The sequence below is a fragment of the Scyliorhinus canicula genome, chromosome 5 (genome assembly GCF_902713615.1).
Source record: "Scyliorhinus canicula chromosome 5, sScyCan1.1, whole genome shotgun sequence".
NCBI classification, from domain to species: Eukaryota; Metazoa; Chordata; class Chondrichthyes; order Carcharhiniformes; family Scyliorhinidae; genus Scyliorhinus; species Scyliorhinus canicula.
In genome coordinates this window covers 17765782-17784591 of record NC_052150.1, presented here as the reverse complement: position 1 = coordinate 17784591, position 18810 = coordinate 17765782, and the positions used below count along the sequence as shown (strand labels likewise).

Below are 18810 nucleotides of genomic sequence, written 5' to 3'. Positions count from 1 at the left end.
TGGATAAATGTGTTTTAATGAAGTTCAGTTTAGTCAGTCAATGTGGATTAAAATAAGTATTGGTCGCAACAATCTTGAGCCGATAAGAAAGCACAAAACTGCTGCCTCCTGTTACCGGACATCAAAAAAGCACCAGCCTGAAAAACTCCACAGATCTGAAAATTAGGAACCAAAAATCAAATTCAGGGAGTATGATCAGTGTTGAATGATGAATGTAGAGTGGGTGGAATGTAGAAACATGTAAAGTTACATGTAGGAAAGTTTTACAAGTGCAAGTTATTGGACAGGTTTTGGAATTCGATGAGGCCTGATAAACCTCGAAGCCCTCAAGCTCGAGAATTGTAATACATTTGAATACCCCAGTTTTCTCTCAAAGCTGGCCTCAGTTACACGAGTAAATTGTCAGTATAGTTATCACTGAATGTTTAATATTCTGATCATCAATAGATGTGCTTGAACTCTTATCAAGTAACTTGGAAACGTGTGATTAAGGATAACTACCCAGAAAGAGGAGATTCTACTGCTAACACTGCTCAAATTCACAGGCGAGCTTACACAGGAAGAATATCCACATATGTCTTTGCAACTGTAACCTGGTTCAAGCCATGGCCAAGGCCAACAGTTTGTGGCAGATAATCTCATAATAGGATGCCATTGCACATGAAAAAAAATGCCAGGACTCCAGGTATTTTTTTTTTTTAAAGTTTATGCAGAAGATCATCAATTAGAAACATGGCAAAGCAGCAAGGTGGCACAGCGGTTAGCACTGTTGCTTCACAGCACCAGGGACCTGGGTTCGATTTCCGGCTTAGGTCACTGTCTGTGCGGAGTCTGCACGTTCTCCCTGGGTTTGCGTGAAGCCTGCATGGGTTTCCTCCGGGTGCTCTGGTTTCCTCCCACAAGTCCTGAAAGACCTGCTTGTTGGGTGAATTGGACAGTCTGAATTCTCCCCCAGTGTACCCGAACAGGCGCCGGAATGTGGCGACTAGGGGCTTTTCACAGTAACTTCATTGCAGTGTTAATGAAAGCCTACCTGTGACACTAATAAAGATTATTACACACAAAGAGCGAATAAATGTTGAGAAATTGGAGGGATGGGGCAATGTACTCAACAGCAAAGGGCAAGGAGGAATGGGAGATAATAACCTACTTACATTTTCTGGGCAAATTTTAAATCATTCATTACCTGATTGGTAACTTCTAGAGTACTGGGATTATATGTGGTTACAGCATGCGTACCAACTGAAAAGACTCGCTTGTATCTAAAAGGGGAAAATAAAACAAAAGGACACGGTCAGTTCAGTAGCAATATACAGCAACCATTATTCTTCATACAAAAACAGGCATGAGTTCCATTTCATTTCCAGTGAATAGTTACTGCAGTCGTTGGGTGACATTCTTTAATAAAACATTTAATGGATTCAATTTTAAGCTCTGAAGGTGCACCCAAGGGGGCGGGGGAGAATCAAACACCCAGCAATTTAGATTTATTATGAGGATTATACAGCCTCCTATTCGCCCAAACACAATGCATATCTCTCACTTATCTACATTGAAATTATTATGCCATAATTTCCACATGGCATAAGCAGCAGCTAAGTTAAGAATACAGATAAAGGAATACCAGTCCTGCAAATCCAAAGTGATCGTCAAAGAATTTAATTAGTCAGCAGCTGAAAGTGAAAAAGCCGATATGACATTTCAGATCAGATCCTGTGCTCGGCGCAGCACCTTGCATTCAGAAATCATTCATTCAGATCGTCCAAATCAGGTCTTTTGCAAAACCGAGCAACACCACCTTTTCACTGCCTCTACATCCATCCTTATAGCACGGAGACTGTTCAGTGTGGTTGAACCAAAGTTCTATTACTTTTAACATTCTTTCCCTGCTTTTTGATTATATCCCTAGAAACGAACCTCAGCACTTTGTTAAAAACATATCTGACAGTCTTACCAACCTATACAAGGACAATGTAACCGATAAGATGTAACTGTGCCCTTGGATCTCTTTGCTCCCACATACGATTTAGATTTATTATGAGAATTATACAGCCTCCTATTCACCCAAACACAATGCATATCTCTCACTTATTTACATTGGAAGTAATTTGCTCATTAATCGCAGATTCCTCATATTTATTAATACAGTGCATTTTGGCAGTCTCTCACTGTTAACTATAACCCCTAATTTGGCATCATCCTCAAATTTTGAAATTGTACTTCTGATTTCCAATCATTTGTAAACAATGAACAATGGTCCCAGCACTGATCCCTGTGGAATACCACCTCCCATCTTTGCCAGCCTGAGCAACTACCCTGCCCCGAACAGGCGCCGGAGTGTGGCGACTCAGGGACTTTCACAGTAACATCACTGCAGTGCAAGCCCATTTGTGACAATAATAAAGATTATTAAATTATTAATCCCTACATTCAGTTTTGAATTTTGTAGACAGATTGTTACTCATTCTGATGCTGGTCACAGCTCCACAGATTGAAATTAGTTTGTAGTCTACTAAATGGTGCCTTGGATTACAACTACTTTATTCTCCTTTACCTTTTTACTTTTTGAGAACTCGAAGGACAGTGAAACACAACCTTTTTTGAAATCAGTGATTATTAAGAAAGATAAAGGAGTCTTTATAGATCACGGACTAATCAAGAAGCCAAAATCAGAAGATTGCAGATATTGTGTGTTAGGGGGGTGGTTATGAGATTGGAGGGAGATTACAGAGATTGGGATGGGTGAGCCAAAGGAGAGATTTTAAAACAAGGATGAGAAATTATAAAATCAAGTGTTGCTGGACCGACAGCCCACGTTGAGTGAGTGAACATGGGATAATGGGTGAACAGTGAGAGTGAGAACACAGGCAGAGATTTAGATGACCTCAGGTTTTACAAAGGGAAGACCTGGATGAGGGTTTCAACAGAAAAATTAAGAGGTTGAGGCAAAGTTGGGCAACATCAGAAATGGAAATATGAAATGATTCTAGGAGAAATTTGGAAGACTAAAGAGAGTGATTCATAGGCTAGCTCTTTCCAAGAGCCAACACAGACATAATGGGCCACCTTGTGTTGTATACAAGATTCCAAGTGCATTGGTGCAAGTTAATAATAGATCTACAGGCAACAGGTACCGTGTCTACTATTTACATGTTAGACTTCAGGCTATTTTACTACAGGGCTGCCATTCACACACCAAATTGAAGTGTAGGACAATCTGATAGTTTAACACAGGCATTTTCAAAGTTTGGGGGGGGGGGGGGGGGGGGGGGGGTCACGATCTGCGGATGGGACAGGTGTCATGAGGGTCACAGAGCCATCCATCGCGGCGTTCCCGATCATGGGAATTCAGGCACAACGCTGCAGCAGCCGACATTTAAAAATGCCGGCAGCGAGCGGCTTAAAAAATTACGGGCACAACCGGCTTTAAAAATGTGGGGGCGCTGCGCATGCGCAGCACGCTGACCCAGAAGAATTTTTTGAAAATTCAATTCAATCCCTGCATCGGTCTTGAATATGCTCAATGGCTGAGCCTGCAGAACTCTCTTTGATAGTGAATTTTAGAGATTAAAAAGGTTCACAATACTTTGAGTTAAGTAATTCCTCCTCATCTATGTCTAAAATCGTTGCATTGTAATTTGCCGACTATATCCCCAGGCTGTCCTAATCTGAGGGGAAACTTACATTCTGCACCTTCTCTGTAGAGACCCGAGGGAATAATGCCCATTTCAATGAGATCATTTCTCATTCTTCGCTACTCTAGACTATAGAATATAAACCCAGGCTCACCTCTCGCATTAAAGGCAAGAGAAAATGGTGGGTCGCGAATGTCAGCCGACGTGGGTCACGAACATGTTTGACACAAGCAGCTAAATAGTTAGATAGCAATTACCCACTATGCAACTGTGTCAAACACCACCAATCTGGGCGGCACGTGATGTAGTAGTTAGCACTGGGACTATAGCGCTGAGGACCGGGGTTCGAATCCCGGCCCTGGGTCACCGACGTGTGGAGTTTGTATATTTTCCCCGTGTCTGCGTGGGTTTCACTCCCACAACCCAAAGATGTGCTGGTTAGGTGGATTGGCCATGCTAAATTGCCCCTTAATTGGGAAAAAAACTAATTGGGTACTCTAAATTTACACCACCAATCTAACACTCATTGCAGTTTACTGATTCGCATGCATTTCAGACCTTCTACAACCACAAAATCAGAGATTACATAATCATGCATTTCTCAACTCTTGACACTACAATTGCAATTTAACGAACAACTCCATGGGGGTTAGAAAATTGTCAATGATACCACTCAGAACCAGCAAATTAGTTGTAACAGTGACATTGAGGAAAAGGCCAGAGGACAATTTCCAGGACAAGGCAATCACAGACGCTGTTGAGTTATATTTTTTGTGCAAGTAGAGCACCATTTTGATTGTCAACTATGCTGCTGTGATTATTTCCTGAAATTGCATCAACTTGATAGCTCTTTCTAGTCCATTCATGTCTTTGCAAAGTGAATGATAACGTTGCACATACACTTGGAAAAGCAACTACAGGTCAAATGTAATTTATCCGAAACCCTTGGGGCTGATCGTGTTTCGCTATTCAGATATTCTCGCGTTTTGGATTTGATATAGCTACTGTATGTACAGTAGGCCCAGGCCAACTCACTGGGCTAAATCGCTAGCTTTTAAAGCAGACCAAGCAGGCCAGCAGCACGGTTCAATTCCCGTACCAGCCTCCCCGGACAGGCGCCGGGACGTGTCGACTAGAGTCTTTTCACAGTAACTTCATTGAAGCCTACTCGTGACAATAAGCGATTTTCATTTCATTCATTTTCACTTACATGAAAGCTGCCCAAACTTAGGCTAGCTATAGTCTACAAATACTCATTGTTTCTCCATTTGCAAACTCTCACACACCCTACTTCTTAACTACCGACACTTATTTTACCTGCAAGACAATAACATTGCTTAATTGCCTCACACACACACCACGGTCGTGTTTCTGCAATAATTGATGAATTATGCTTCCTTTTCCTTTCCTCACTGTTATCCACAAGGGCTTTTCAACATAATCACGGTGGAATAAAAGCACAAAAGCAGTAAACACCTACAAAGATCACAAGGTAAGGCAAGAGTGCAGGACTGTAAACAGCACAGACGAATCAGACTTCCTGCGCTAAAGCTCCACGCCGGCTCGGGTAACAGACTTTCCACCCAAAAAGTGTGAGGTTCGCATTGTCTCACGTTTCGGTCCATTAAAAAAAACACTAATTTATTGGATGTACAGATAAAGGATATTTGACTGCACAACATCTGATATTAGACAAGCTCAATAACTTTCACTGAATATTGACATCAAGATGCAAGAAGTCATGTTCCACATTAAACTATACAATTATCATAGATTATCATAGAATTTAAAGTGCAGGAGGCCATTCGGCCCATCGAGTCTGCACCGGCTCTTGGAAAGAGCACCCTACCCGAGGTCAACACCTCCACCCTATCCCCATAACCCAGTAACCCCACCCAACACGAAGGGCAATTTATCATGGCCAATACACCTAACCTGCACATCTTTTGGACTGTGGGAGGAAACCCACGCAGACACGGGGAGCATGTGCAGACGCCACACAGACAGTGACCCAAGCTGGGAATCGAACCTGGGACCCTGGAGCTGTGAAGCAATTGTGCTATCCACAATGCTACCATGCTGCCCAACACAAAAGTTTGAGCATAAGTGAGTATGTTGCTCTGCAGTCATGTCACCAATTCAAGACATGTGTGTGCGCGGCAGCGGTGTTGGGGGGGGGGGGGGGGGGGGGGGCACAAATCTCAAATTCTGGCCAACTTAATGCTTCAGCAGCACTTCTGGACACAATGCTAAATTTCTGCCCCCTAACATATCCATATATCCATCAACAAGTTTACATTTGCATGATCTCCAACTGCATCAACAATACTTATATATCCATTGTGCACTGGCTTCTTCAATCAACAACGACTTACACTGCATTTTAAACAAGGTTCATAAACACTTCCTGTAATCACAAAAACTGCTTTCAGCTGTGTGAAAAACACCATACAAACTAAAATAAAAACCAAAATGGTGCAGATTCTGGAAATCTGAAATGAAAACAAAGTGCTGGAAAAACTCCAGCAGGTCTAGCAGTACCTGTGGAGAAAGAAACAGGGTTGCCGTTGAGTTGGATCTGACTCGGTTATTATTTGGGCCGAAACCATACTGCCCAAATGTCACTCAGAACCGGAGTTTAGCAGCAAAGATAATGGCCATTTAGCCCATTCCTGTCTGTGCTGGCTCTTTGAAAAAGTTGGTCAAATTAGTAGCAAACCCCAGCTTCATCCCCATATCCCTGCAAGTTAGTCCTCTTCAAGAACACGTCAAACTGCCTTAAACGTTGCTTTAGAATCTGCTTTCACCATTTCAGGTAGAGCAATCTTCCCCAACTGTCTAGGTTCCAAGGTCAGCAATCCCAGCTTCCCCAATCTCTCCTCAGAACAGAAGTCAGCCTTCCCAGTAAACCACTTTTGTACCCTTTTCCACGCCTGGACATCCCACTTCAACTCGGCTATCCAATACGGCAACCAGGGGCTTAACCTGTGACTTGTAACGGTTTAGCTGACTTCCTTATTGTTGTACCCAATGTTCCTATTCAAAGCCAAGTATTCCCATACACTTTCTGAACCGTCTCATCAACTTGTCCTGCCACAAAGGTTTGTGTATATCTACCGCCGGGTCCCTCTGCTCACCTCCACTCACCCCTTCCTTATAACAGTATTTAGAATTTGCTGCCTTTCCAAATTGTTCCTCCCAAACTGCACCATTTCACATGTGTACGCATTAAAATTGCATCTACCTCGTGTCTGCTCATTTCACCACCTGTTTAAGCTTTGCTGCTGGTAAGAATCATTAATTGCAATGAAAATATCAAAAGAGAACTAAAAATAGAAATGAGGATAGGTATTATCACACTCGAGCTCTGAAGGATACAGTTGCCAGGCAGTGAAGGAATCAACACAAGGAAGTAATCTAGTTGAACTCATCCTCATGACAGCCCATGAGAGCATTGGAAGGAGTGACCACTGCCCATTTCTGAAGACGATTCATGTGGTATGACACGAATCTACAAAATGGAACAACGGCCCCAAAATTAGGCATCTATGCAGCAGTGTGGACCACAAGAAGCAGAACCACAACCTGTAACTGATGGGTTGGCACATCCTTCACCCAAATCATTGTCAAGCCAGGTGGTCAATTCAATTTCAAAGGGAAATAGGAGTTGTAGAAGAGCAAATCAGGAGTAGAACCAGGTATACCTTAGTTAAGACTACTACACAGATCACACATGGTGAAACATGCTACAGATAAAAGATTCCCATAATGGACCCGAGCAAACTGCTCCTGAAGCAGCCTCAACTGGAGGAACCTAATATACAAGAGACAAGGATGAAGTATGTGTATCTTTAGTCAAAGTATTAAATGGATGATCCTACACTGCTTCCACTGGAGGTCTTCACCATTACATATGCCAGTGTCCAGTCAAATAGATTCACCCCACATGACATTAAACCACTGCTGAGGGTGTGGCACAGTAATGACTATGGACAAATGTTTCAGTTCTATTGCTCAAGATATATGCATTGTGCACCAGAGCTAGATGCCACCACACTCAAACTACTCAGTACAGATGACAGGTATCTGTCCAAAAAGGATAAATGCTGAGATAGGTTACATACATCTACAAAATAAAAATACAATCAATCTAGCCCAGGCAATTACTACCCACCAGTGTACCCTGAAATACAAGTGATGGAAGGAGATAACACAATGATGAGCAAGTTTGGCTAGTGAGTGGGCCACATGAGTGGACCTCAATTGCGGTGTGCCACAAGATTAAACTTGGGCATGTTTAAAGAGCCTGAAGTCTGATGTTGTCTTTTTGCAGGAAACCCATTTGTGCAACAAAGATCAGATCAGGGTATGCAAGGGTTGGGTAAGTTTTTCATTCCAGTTTCAATGGCAGTGAAAAGGGTACGGCAATTTTAATTAATAAAGGAGTCCTGTCCTCTTCTCAGATTATGGCTGAGCCCAATGGTCGATATGTTATTGTTTGTGGCTCCCTGTCGAACATCCAAGTAACCCTGGTCAATGTTATCCTGCAAACCGGGGTGATACGAATTTCATTAACTCTGTTAGTTTCCCTCCCCAACCTCGACTCACACCAGTTTATTTCAGAAGCGACCCAAACTGTATTTTGGACCCTACATTGGATTGTTCTAAACCTAAATCTTCTGTTTCATCAGGGATAGCCAAGGGCTTTGTCTTCTTTTATGGCTCAGATGGGGGCCACCCAAGAGACTCTATGCTACTTTGCTGTCGGCTAAAGATTTTGCGAGCGGCTGTCCAGCTCATTTGACGGGGGGGGGGATCATTTCTTATAGAACATACGTGCTCAGGATGAAGAAGTTGGAGCAGCAAAGGCTGGCGCACTCCATTTTAGAGGTGAATCACAAGCACTCGCTCAATCCTACTCCAGAGCAATCTATTCGCAAGCAAAAATAAGTTGCAGACACAGTTTGAGCTACTGTCCACTAACAAGTCTCTACATCAGTTACAGCACTCCAGGGATGCATTTTACAAGTACGGGGATAATAGTCATAATAGTCATCTTCTGGCTCACCAACTCAAACATTAAGCAGCCCCCCTGTGAGATTCCCCCAGATACTTAATCCGGAGGACAACCTCGTTTCTGCCTCTCTCCAGGTCAATGCAGCTTTAAAATCCTATTACTGCGACCTGTATAAATTGGAGGGCCCCCCACTTGGACATAATAATAATCACTTATTGTCATAAGTAGGCTTCAATGAAATTACTGTGAAAAGCCCCTAGTCGCTACATTCTGGCGCCTATTCGGGGAGGCTGGTACGGGAATTGAACCCGCGCTGCTGGCATTTTTCTACATTACAAGCCAGCTGTTTAGCTCATTGTGGTCGGTCATGTCTGATGTTCTGACTATCCCACCCATCCCAGCTGTCGAAGCGGATAGGAGCTGTGAGTTGGACTCCCCGTTATGCCCAGACGAGATTTTAAAATATATTGGGCGGTTGCAGTCTGGCAAGGCCCTGTGGATGGCTTTCTGATAGAATTTTTAAGATGCTCTCAGAACAGCTTGCTTATGTTATTAGATATGCTTAATGACTCCCTTTCCAGGAGTTCATTGCCTCCGACCGTCACTCAAGCCTCTATTTCCTTTTGCCTCAAGAGGGACAAGGTCCGAACAGTGTGTGCCATGCCAGCCCATCTTGCTTCTAAACACAGATGTTAAGCTGCTCACTAAAGGTTCTGCCGCTCCAGTTGGAGCCTTTCCTTCCCAGTATAATTTTGGAGAATCAAACAGGCTTTGTAAATGGTCGGCAATTATCAGCCAATATACATTGCCTTTTAAATGTCATTCTATCCCCCTCCTCTGCATCCAAGCCAGAGGTGATAGTTTCTCTTTATGCTGAGAAAGCATTTGACAGGGTAAAGTGGGAATATTTATTTGGATTTGGTCACAAACTTGCCTCTTGGATCGGTTTGTACTTCCCCTTGAATAGGGACTTTCTCCACTCTTACTTTTATTTGAGCAGGTAAGAATCCCAGAATCCGCAGTGAAACACGAACAGGGGGCTTGGCCCTCCCAAATTTGTTTTATTACTTGGCTGCTAATATTCAAAACATTTTGTTGTGCATCAGTGACCCCGATTCCATTTGGCGTCAAATAGAAGACCGCTCTTGCACAACTTCTACTCTCCTTGCCTTGGTTCCTGTACCATTGCCCTGTTCTCCTGCTAGATTTTCCTCGAACCCAGTGTTGGTCTCTTAGGGTTCGGAAACAGTTTACAACAGTTTAAACTGCTTTCCCTGTCTTCACTGACCTCTAGCTGTAATAATCACCTTGTCTTATCTTCGAGATTACACCCAACATTTTAACCACGAAAACTGGGGGGGGGGGGGGTCTACAGAGGTTTGGAGGGAGATATTTTTTTTTTTTTTTTTTTTTTTTTTTAAACGGGGTCAACTCCACATCCTCATGTGCCAGGATGAGCCTAATTCAGTTCAAGATGCTGCATAGGGCACATTTGACTAAGGCGAGGATGAATGGATTTCCCCCCCCCCCCCCCCCCAAACGTGGAGTACAGATGCAATTACTGCTCGTATTCCCCCTGAGACCATACGTATTGTTTTGATCCTGCCCCAAACTCGCCAACTTATGGGCTTCGCTTTTTGACAGAATGTCGGAAATACTCCGTTTGAAATTAATCCCATGTTCACTGATAGCCATATTTGCCGTTTCAGATTCACCGGCGGTCCACTCTGGTATAGAAGTGGCCATTGTCACCTTTGCATCGCTGATTGCTCAGAGGTGGATATTGCTTGGTTGGAGGTCACCCGTTCCACGCAGTGCCTCTGGTTAGTCGGGGGACTTAATGTCTCTCTTTGCGAAAATTAAATTCACCATAAGAGGGTCAGTGGAGAAATTCTACTCGACATGGCAACCATTTTCTTCCTTTAAGGATCTAGACAACAGTCAGCTGTTTGTGGTTTATAAGGACTGTTGCCACCAAAAGGGGGTTTAGCTCAGAGTTTATTTAAGCCAAAAACTTTTCGGAAATTTTTAAAGTACTGTTAACTGTTCAACAATGTTCTTGTGTTTTAGGTGCTATTTTATTCTTTCCCCTCTTTATTCCAAATAAATGTTTAACTTTAACATACAATATCCTAACAATTGGACCAAGAGTTTCTTCTGGACTTCAAAACACTCCTCAATACAAAAATTGCAAATCATTCTGGCAGCTGTTTTAAGTTTCCCTTTGGGATCTGGACATCCTGGCACTTACCATCTGCCATGCCACAACATTCAGAACTGTCACTATAAACTGTCACTATAAATATGCAAAGTCCCAAAATATCACATCTAGATAACAGTAATTGCGTTTAAAGAGTAACTAATCTTTAGTGAAAACCTTTGAATCAGAGGAAGTGATAAGACATTGTACAGATAGAACATTCTTCTCCATGAATAGCATGATTATCTTCAGTTGCTGCTGGAAACCAGTGAAGCCATTTAAAAAGCTCCGTAGTAATTAAACCTTTTAAAGTGTGTAACTAACCCAAATCAAAAAAAGGAACTCACTTTCCCCTCCATGAGTGTTTTGTTGTGTAGAAACAGGCCAAATCCTTGTTTTCTTTGATGATATTCATTTTGAAGTGACCTGAAAAATAAAATATTACATACAAATGAGAAAATAAACTGAAAGGATTCCAAACTGTTTGGAAGTATACCACAGGAGCTCACATGGGATTAGTGAAAAACAAAGGACAAAGCAATAAATGTAATTTACAATGGTTTGCCATGTGTACAGATGTGTGCAATGTAACCCGTCTCCTTAATGCCGCAAAAGTTTTACTGTTGTATACATTCACATCCAAATGGCAGAAGGTCTTTACCATTGGTGGAAGGTTTCTCTGAAACCAACAGGAAATTACTGACTTTGATAGTGAAATCGATAGAAATGTCTCAGTTCATTTTTGTGGATTCCAGTGGATCTTCTATGGCATTACAACAGTCTATTGGGCAGGAACTGGTTCTGGAAGCACCAATCACAGGTTTCCACTGGCCATGCATGACACCACCTTTAAGAGGTGGAGACAGGACGGGGGGGGGGGGGGGGGGGGGGGGGGGGGGGGGCACTGACGGTTCGGGACTTCTACGCAGGGAAGAGACTAGCGACCTTAGAGAAACTGACGGAGAGACTGGAACGACCGAACGGGAACGAACTCCAACATCTGTAGGTCAAAAACGGTCTCTGCAAGCAGACGACAAGGATCCCGAGAAACACAATGTTAGAGGAGTTACTGGACGCAGACAGTCAGGGAATGGGAACTGGGTGGACCTGTATGGACATCTTTTAGAAAGGACACGACCCCCACAGAACGAAACAAGAGAAAAATAGGAGGAAGAGCTAGGGATGGAAACAGGGTGGGGACTTTGGAGTGAAATACTGAACAGGCCCATCTCCACTCCTCCTGCACAAGGCTAAGCCTCACCCAGCTAAAAGTGGTGTCCAGAGCACACCTGACAAAGACCCAGAGGTGGAGGATCAGGTTTCTTTCTTCCCCGAGGTGGAGGATAAATGTGAACGGTGCCAGGGAGGCCTGGCCAACCATGCCCAAATGTTCTGGACCTTCTCCAGACTTGTCAGGTTGTGGACAGCCTTCTTTGAAGCAATAACCAAGGTTGTGGGGCTGAGGGTGGAGCCGTGCCCGAGAGTGGTAATCTTCGGACTATCGGACCAGCCAGAACTACATATGGGAAAAGGGCTGACACCCTTACTTCCCTAATCGCCCGAAGAATCTTGCTCGGCTGGCGATCAGCAGCACCACCCACAGCTGCAGACTGGCTGGCAGACCTGTTGGAAATTCTCCACCTGGAGAAGAGAGGGCTTCCGCAAAATGGGGAGACCATTCACCAACTTGTTCCAAGGCCTGTTCAAAGCCAATGGGATCACAAGGAACAGACAGAAATGGGAGTGGGGGAAAACACGGGGGTGAAACCAGAGGACACAATGGGGTGGCCAGAAAGTGGCAGACACAGAGGCCAAAGGGCCCCAACACAAGGTCACACGAAAGAGAACCCTCAAAAGCAGGCTGCCAACAGGATGGCAAAAGAGAAGGGAGTGAAGGCCAAGCGATCGAAAGGGAGAGGGAAGGGAGAAGGAGGGCACTGCCCACATATAAACACCAGACAACTACCCACGGTGAAGTAAATGGCCAAGGAAAAAGGATCCCAAACCAGTGATAGGGGAGAAATTGTGGGGGGTGGGGGGGGGGGGGGGCAACACCGAAAAGGAACAACCTGTAAATTATAGCCATCGCATTTGTCTTTAACGAGTGTGCGGTGTATAAAATGCAAAAACTTTAATTTTTAAAAAAAAATTTTTTTAATAGGAACTGGTTCTGGCAAAGAGGGAAAACAAAAAAAAAGTAAAAATATCATCAACTACTTTTGTAAATTAATTCCTGGGAAATTAATATATTCTTTGCCCCAGTACGGTTAAGGAAATGTGCCCCCAGAATCATACAGCAGAGGAGATCATTCAACCCAATGTGCCCAGTAATGCTATTTCATTGGTTTTTCCTCAATTACCCTACCATTTCTTTCCCCTCCACCAAGTAGGATTTAATTCCGCCTGGAAAATTACTTTTGAAACTGTTTTCACTACTCTTTCAAGAGTCTATTCCAAGTTCTCAGCTGTCCTCTGACCCTTCAGCCAGTTACATAGAAAAAATATTTCTTGCATTAATACCTACTTGGCCTTTTCTGACAGGTGTTTCAGGAGTTACCACTTCACCTTGCTTTAATACTTTCAAGCAATACCAGACACTGACAGTAATAATTTCCTCATTCTTTTTCCACCCTCCCTTCACTCATGTATCAGTGGGCAGGGACAAGGAGCAGAGCTCACAAACAGGAAGCCTTGGTACAAGCTGTGATGAAGAGACACCTGTAAAAAAAAAGGCTATCTAATGAAAATTCAATGCATCAATGAGCACCATCTTAGTTCAAAACTTTTATCATCCCAAGGGATACTTCCACATTTGCAGAATTTTCATTGTGATTACTCAGATGCTGGGATTGTGTCAGGAATGCTTTGTAGAGGTCAATTAGAAGCTGTTATTTGATTGCTTTGAACTATCGTGGCCAATCCACCTCCCCTGCACATCTTTGGGTTGTAGGGGTGAGACTCAGGCAGATACGGGGAGAACGTGCCAACTCCACACTGACAGGGACCTGGGATCAAGCCTGGGTTCTCGGCGCCGTGAGGCAGCAGTGCTAACCATTGTGCCACCGTGCCGCCCATCAGTAAGTTTAACTATAGCTTGCAATAGGATGCTCCCCTGTCATGATATGCAGACGCATACAATGATATACAGACAAGCAGCTAATGGACACAGAACAGGACATGACCAATAAGCAGGCAGGACCGAGGCACTCACACTCTGCCTCTTTCCACTGATGAACATCTGGAAAGTCAGTCAAGGGTGTTGTTACAATCTCACACCTCCACCACGTGGCTAAGAGCTGGTCTGGTTCAGTCAGACAGAGTTACCACACTTAAGTTAGCACAGAGTCGAACTCACAGAACTGTGCTAACTGTGCTTAGTTCAATAAACCTGATTGAATGAACGAACTTCAAGGTCTGGAGTGTCTTTCTGATCTAAGCTGCTGCCAGTGTTAGACCAGTGTACCTAACACGACAGGATACCTGGAGACTACTAATTTAAGGTGGCTTACCTCAGTCCGTTCCATGACGACCAGCAAATGTATCCCGGCACCATGGAGAAGATTCAGGCTCCTCACCAGCTCAGGACCTCGGGCAATCTCAGTGCCAACTGGCGGATATTCAAGCAAAGGTTTCTGCTGTACATCGAAGCCTCAGACCTAGAGGGTGCGTCTGATGCAAGAAAGATCGTGCTTCTCCTCTCAACAGCAGGTGATCAAGCTATCGAACTCTTCAACTAGTTTAACTTCACCGAAGGCCAGGACAAGACAAAATTTCAGACCATCCTGGACAAGTTAGATAGTCACTGTGAAGTGGACACCAATGAAATCTTCGAGCGCTACATATTCAAACAATGTCTTCAAGGTAAAGATGAATCTTTCATGCCTTCTTAACTAGCCTCTGCCTGCGAGCGCTGTCCTGCAACTTTAGTGATATTGCTGACTCCATGATCAGAGACCAAATCATGTTTGGAGTTCACTCTGATCCTCTGACAGAGCAGCTCTTAAAAATCAAGCATATGACCTTGCCAGTCGCGATTGAAACATGTACAGTGCATGAGCACGCAAAAAACAAAAACAAAAAAACACAAATCGGTACTCCCAATACAAATCGGCTGAAAACAAGAAACTTGTCCCCAATGAGGCAGAGTGTGTGCAGGCCATCTCCCGGATGCAGTGCCTCAGCATTGAAGACAGCTGCCATCTCGCGCGCTTTTCCCAGAGCAATGCAAACGGGATAACGAAGCGGCCGACACCCACATTGTGCAGGTACAGACGTCTGCCGACCCCATTGCACATGTGCGATGACGTACACTGCGTCACAACGCGGACATCATGATGTGCCCGAATTGTGGCAATGCCAACTTAAAGGGACACTGCCCTGTAAGAGGCAGGCGATGTTTAAACTGCGGGAAGCCTGGACAGTATGCAGCCTTGTGCAGATCTGCACCAGCAGTCAGAGGCCAGTGCTCCCAATTCCGACGATGGCACGTCTAGAATGTGCAACGATGATTACAGGATTCTGATCCTGGCAGTACAACGGATCTAGAGGAGGAGTGCCTGGAGTTCGCCTACCGAGTGGGCATCATTAATACACGTGAACATGCCACACCTAACTCATCTCTCATTCAGTCCATCCTCGCTGTGGATTCGGAGGACGAATGGCGCGCGGTGATGCAGGTCGACCACTGCTCCATCCAGTTCAAGCTGGACACAGGTGCTTCTGCCAACCGCCTCTCACAGGCAGACGGCAAACACATTAGGAAGGCCCCCCCCCCCCCAAAAGGTTCTTCCAGCAGCCTGCTAGTTCCTGGACTATAACGGTAATGCCATCACGGCTCTGGGGCCCTGCCATCTACTCGTCTCCAACGTACCCATGCACGGCTACGGTTTGAAATTGTCAAGCAAAAAGCTAAACCTGGTGCAGCGGGTTTATTTAATGACATCCTCCAACGTGGATCTTCAAGCTGGCATTGACGACATCCTCGCTCAGTATCCAGATGTGTTGGACGGGATGGGCACTTTGCCATATCGGTACAAGATCCTACTGCGACCTGATGCCAAGCCAGTGGTCCATGCATCAGGCCGGGTCCTGGCTCCACTGAAAGAGCGCCTGAAGGAACAGCTCAAGGAGCTGCAGCAGCAGGGGATCATTTCCAGGGTAACCGAACCAACTGACTGGGTCAGCTCGATGGTGGTGGTTAAAAAACCCTCTGGAGACCTGCGCATCTGCATTGATCCAAAAGATCTCAACCAGAATATAATGCATGAACACTACCCCATTCCGAAGTGGGAGGAGCTCACCAGTGAGATGGCACATGCACGGTTTTCACAAAGTTATAGGCGTGACATGGATTCTGGTAAATCCAGCTGGATGAGTCCAGGAGAAGGCTCTGCACCATCAACACGCCGTTTGGCAGGTACTGCTATAACCGTATGCCATTCGGCATCGTAGATATTTCATTGCATCATGGAGCAGATAGAGAGCATGGTTTCCACCTCTTTCCACTAATGAACATCTAGAGAGTCAGTCAAGGCTGTTGTTACAATCTCACACTTCCACCATGTGGCTAAGAGCTAGTCTGGTTCAGTCAGACAGAGTAACCACACTTAAGTTAGCACAGAGTCTAACTCACAGAACTGTGCTTAGTTCAATAAACCTGATTGAACTAACTTCAAGGTCTGGAGTATCTTTCTGATCTAAGCTGCATCCAGTTGCAGCCAGTGTTAGACCAGTGTACCTAACACGACACTCCCCTATGACAAAGATTGACTTACGGCTGATTCAGTATCAAGAACAGCACGATACAATGATCCAATTTTAGAAACAGCTGCTGTGTAATTCAAAAGTAAGGACAAGAGAAACATTTTTTTTTAAAATGCGCTGGTTGGCATTAAACTGGGTAACCACAAACACCTTAAAAAGACACTGCACAATTTGCTTTTCGCTGCTGATAGATGCAAAGAACTTGGTAATGAACAAGTCTAATTTTCCACAGCATGTCACAACAATCCTGCAACAACAGGTAGTGGCTAACACCACATTGCAACTTGGACACACACTGAAACGACAACTCTGTACTCCATAAGCAGAATCTTTATGGTTGGTATGCCAGGCAAAGATTTTGAAGGTATAAGCGTAGCTCACTCTTCTATTGATTTTGAGTAAATGGCAGAGTGCCAATTGTCAGTCACATTTCCAAAGATCACGGGATGTATTCCGGCATGGAATATAGTGCTCGAATTCCACCAGTTTGTATGGCTTTCAGTGCAAAGTCCAGGACACTTTTGCAACACAACAAGGCAATCTGCCTTTGCAGAACTGAAGTTTCTGATAAGCAGGGCACAGTTTTCCTGGAATTCTTCAAAGTTTCACAAAAGATACTAATTTAACAATAAAGGGTCATCATCTCTCTCTCTCTCTCTCTCCTCTCTCTCTCTCTCTCTCTCTCTCATCTCTCTCTCGCACCCCCCCCCCCCCCCCCCCCCCCCCCCCCCGCGCCCCGCCCCCTTTAGTAGCTGCAAAGCAAATTGCAACATCAGAACAAGGTCTTGCATGATAAAGATTCAGGGAAGGAGCTGTATTCACATGGTTCTTGTGAAAGACCAGAATGTTTAAACAGGAACAGGGCCCTCGGATATTCTGGGTGTGGGTGTTGAAAACCATACTTAAACTAAGGGCACTTTAAAGAAGTGCGCAGAAGAGTGAAGGTTAAAGAAAAAAAAATGATGCATGTTTCACCAGTGCTCGTGTTTGGAGGAATGATTAGAAATATGTTAACGTAGTCCTGGTCACGGAGTTACAAGTTGGATCACTTTCATACTGCACTCATCAATATTATAGCTCAAAGGCACAAAAAAAATTTCAATTTAGTGCTCTTCAAATATGCAACTTGTAGATAGCTCTGAAGTAGGTGACAATTAAACTTTGGTTAAAAGTTAGTAAAAAGTATTGCAAGTTTTGTTTAGGAATCGAAACCCTAGCGCACTCCATAGATTTGAAATGGTGACAAAACCGGGCCACAAGCCCTGCAAATGTCTTCTTCTTGCTTGTTTTGTTTAGCAACTCATTTAGGTCTCGGATTTCTCCCATCGATTGAAGAGACCCAAGTGGCAACAGTATTTAAAAGGGAAACAGAATCATAGAATCCCTGCAGTGCAGGGGGCCATTCGGCCCATCAAGTCTGCACCGGCCCTTGGAAACAGCACCTTACTTCAGCTTTCACTTAATAGGTCGAAACCAGGAACTTACAGGCCCATCCGTTTGACCAGTATAAGGCAAAAGAGATCACTGGAGATAGCCTTCATGCCCACCCTAACAGGGGAAAGGCTTGTTACAGAAGCTCAACAGGTCATGCTTCAAAGGAGAAAATGGGGCAAATATTCAGAATCGAAGCCAATGGCACAAATTGACGTTTCGGTTACAAACAAAAAGCAGTGGATGAAGATCTTAAATAAAGGTTCTGAAGGAGTTATATTGGTCTGGAAACTAACTGCATTTCACTCTGACAGGCAGATGCTGCTCAGCCAGCGGAGCTTTTCCAGCACTTGCTTTCATTTGATTTCAGTAACAAAGGTCCAAGGAAGGATTTCACCCCAGAGTGTTGAATCACATTCTCTTGACAGATACCACCTGACAAGCCGGGTGTTTGCAGGACTTTGGTTTTTGTTTCAGATTTTAAGCAACTGAACTGTTTGTTGTGCTTTCTGTTCATGCCTCACCAACCTCGATCAATGTCTTGGAGGAGGTTGCCAAGATTGGAGACTGTGAGGTAGATAAAAATTGCATATCTTGGCTTTCAAAAGCATTTCAACCACGTGCCACACAATAGATTCATAGAATTTACAGTGCAGAAGGCGGCCATTCGGCCCATCGAGTCTACACTGGCTCTTGGGAAGAGCACCCCACTTACACCCCACACCTCCAACCGTATCCCCTTTATCCCCATAACCCCACCTATC

The 18810-nt window shown here is 44.3% G+C and overlaps 1 protein-coding gene across 4 annotated transcripts in view; it reads right to left on the bottom strand.

Moving 5' to 3' along the window:
• LOC119965813 (dnaJ homolog subfamily C member 13) overlaps positions 1 to 18810 on the bottom strand; it is a 138844-nt gene that overhangs the window by 111795 nt on the left and 8239 nt on the right. For all 4 annotated transcript variants that reach the window (XM_038796672.1, XM_038796669.1, XM_038796670.1 and 1 more), the window contains exons 2-3: positions 11200 to 11278; positions 1187 to 1262 (exon numbers count right to left, since the gene is read on the bottom strand). In XM_038796672.1, the coding sequence (XP_038652600.1) occupies positions 1187 to 1262; positions 11200 to 11267 (144 nt within the window). In that variant the 5' untranslated portion in view covers positions 11268 to 11278. The remainder of the gene's footprint in view (positions 1 to 1186; positions 1263 to 11199; positions 11279 to 18810) is intronic.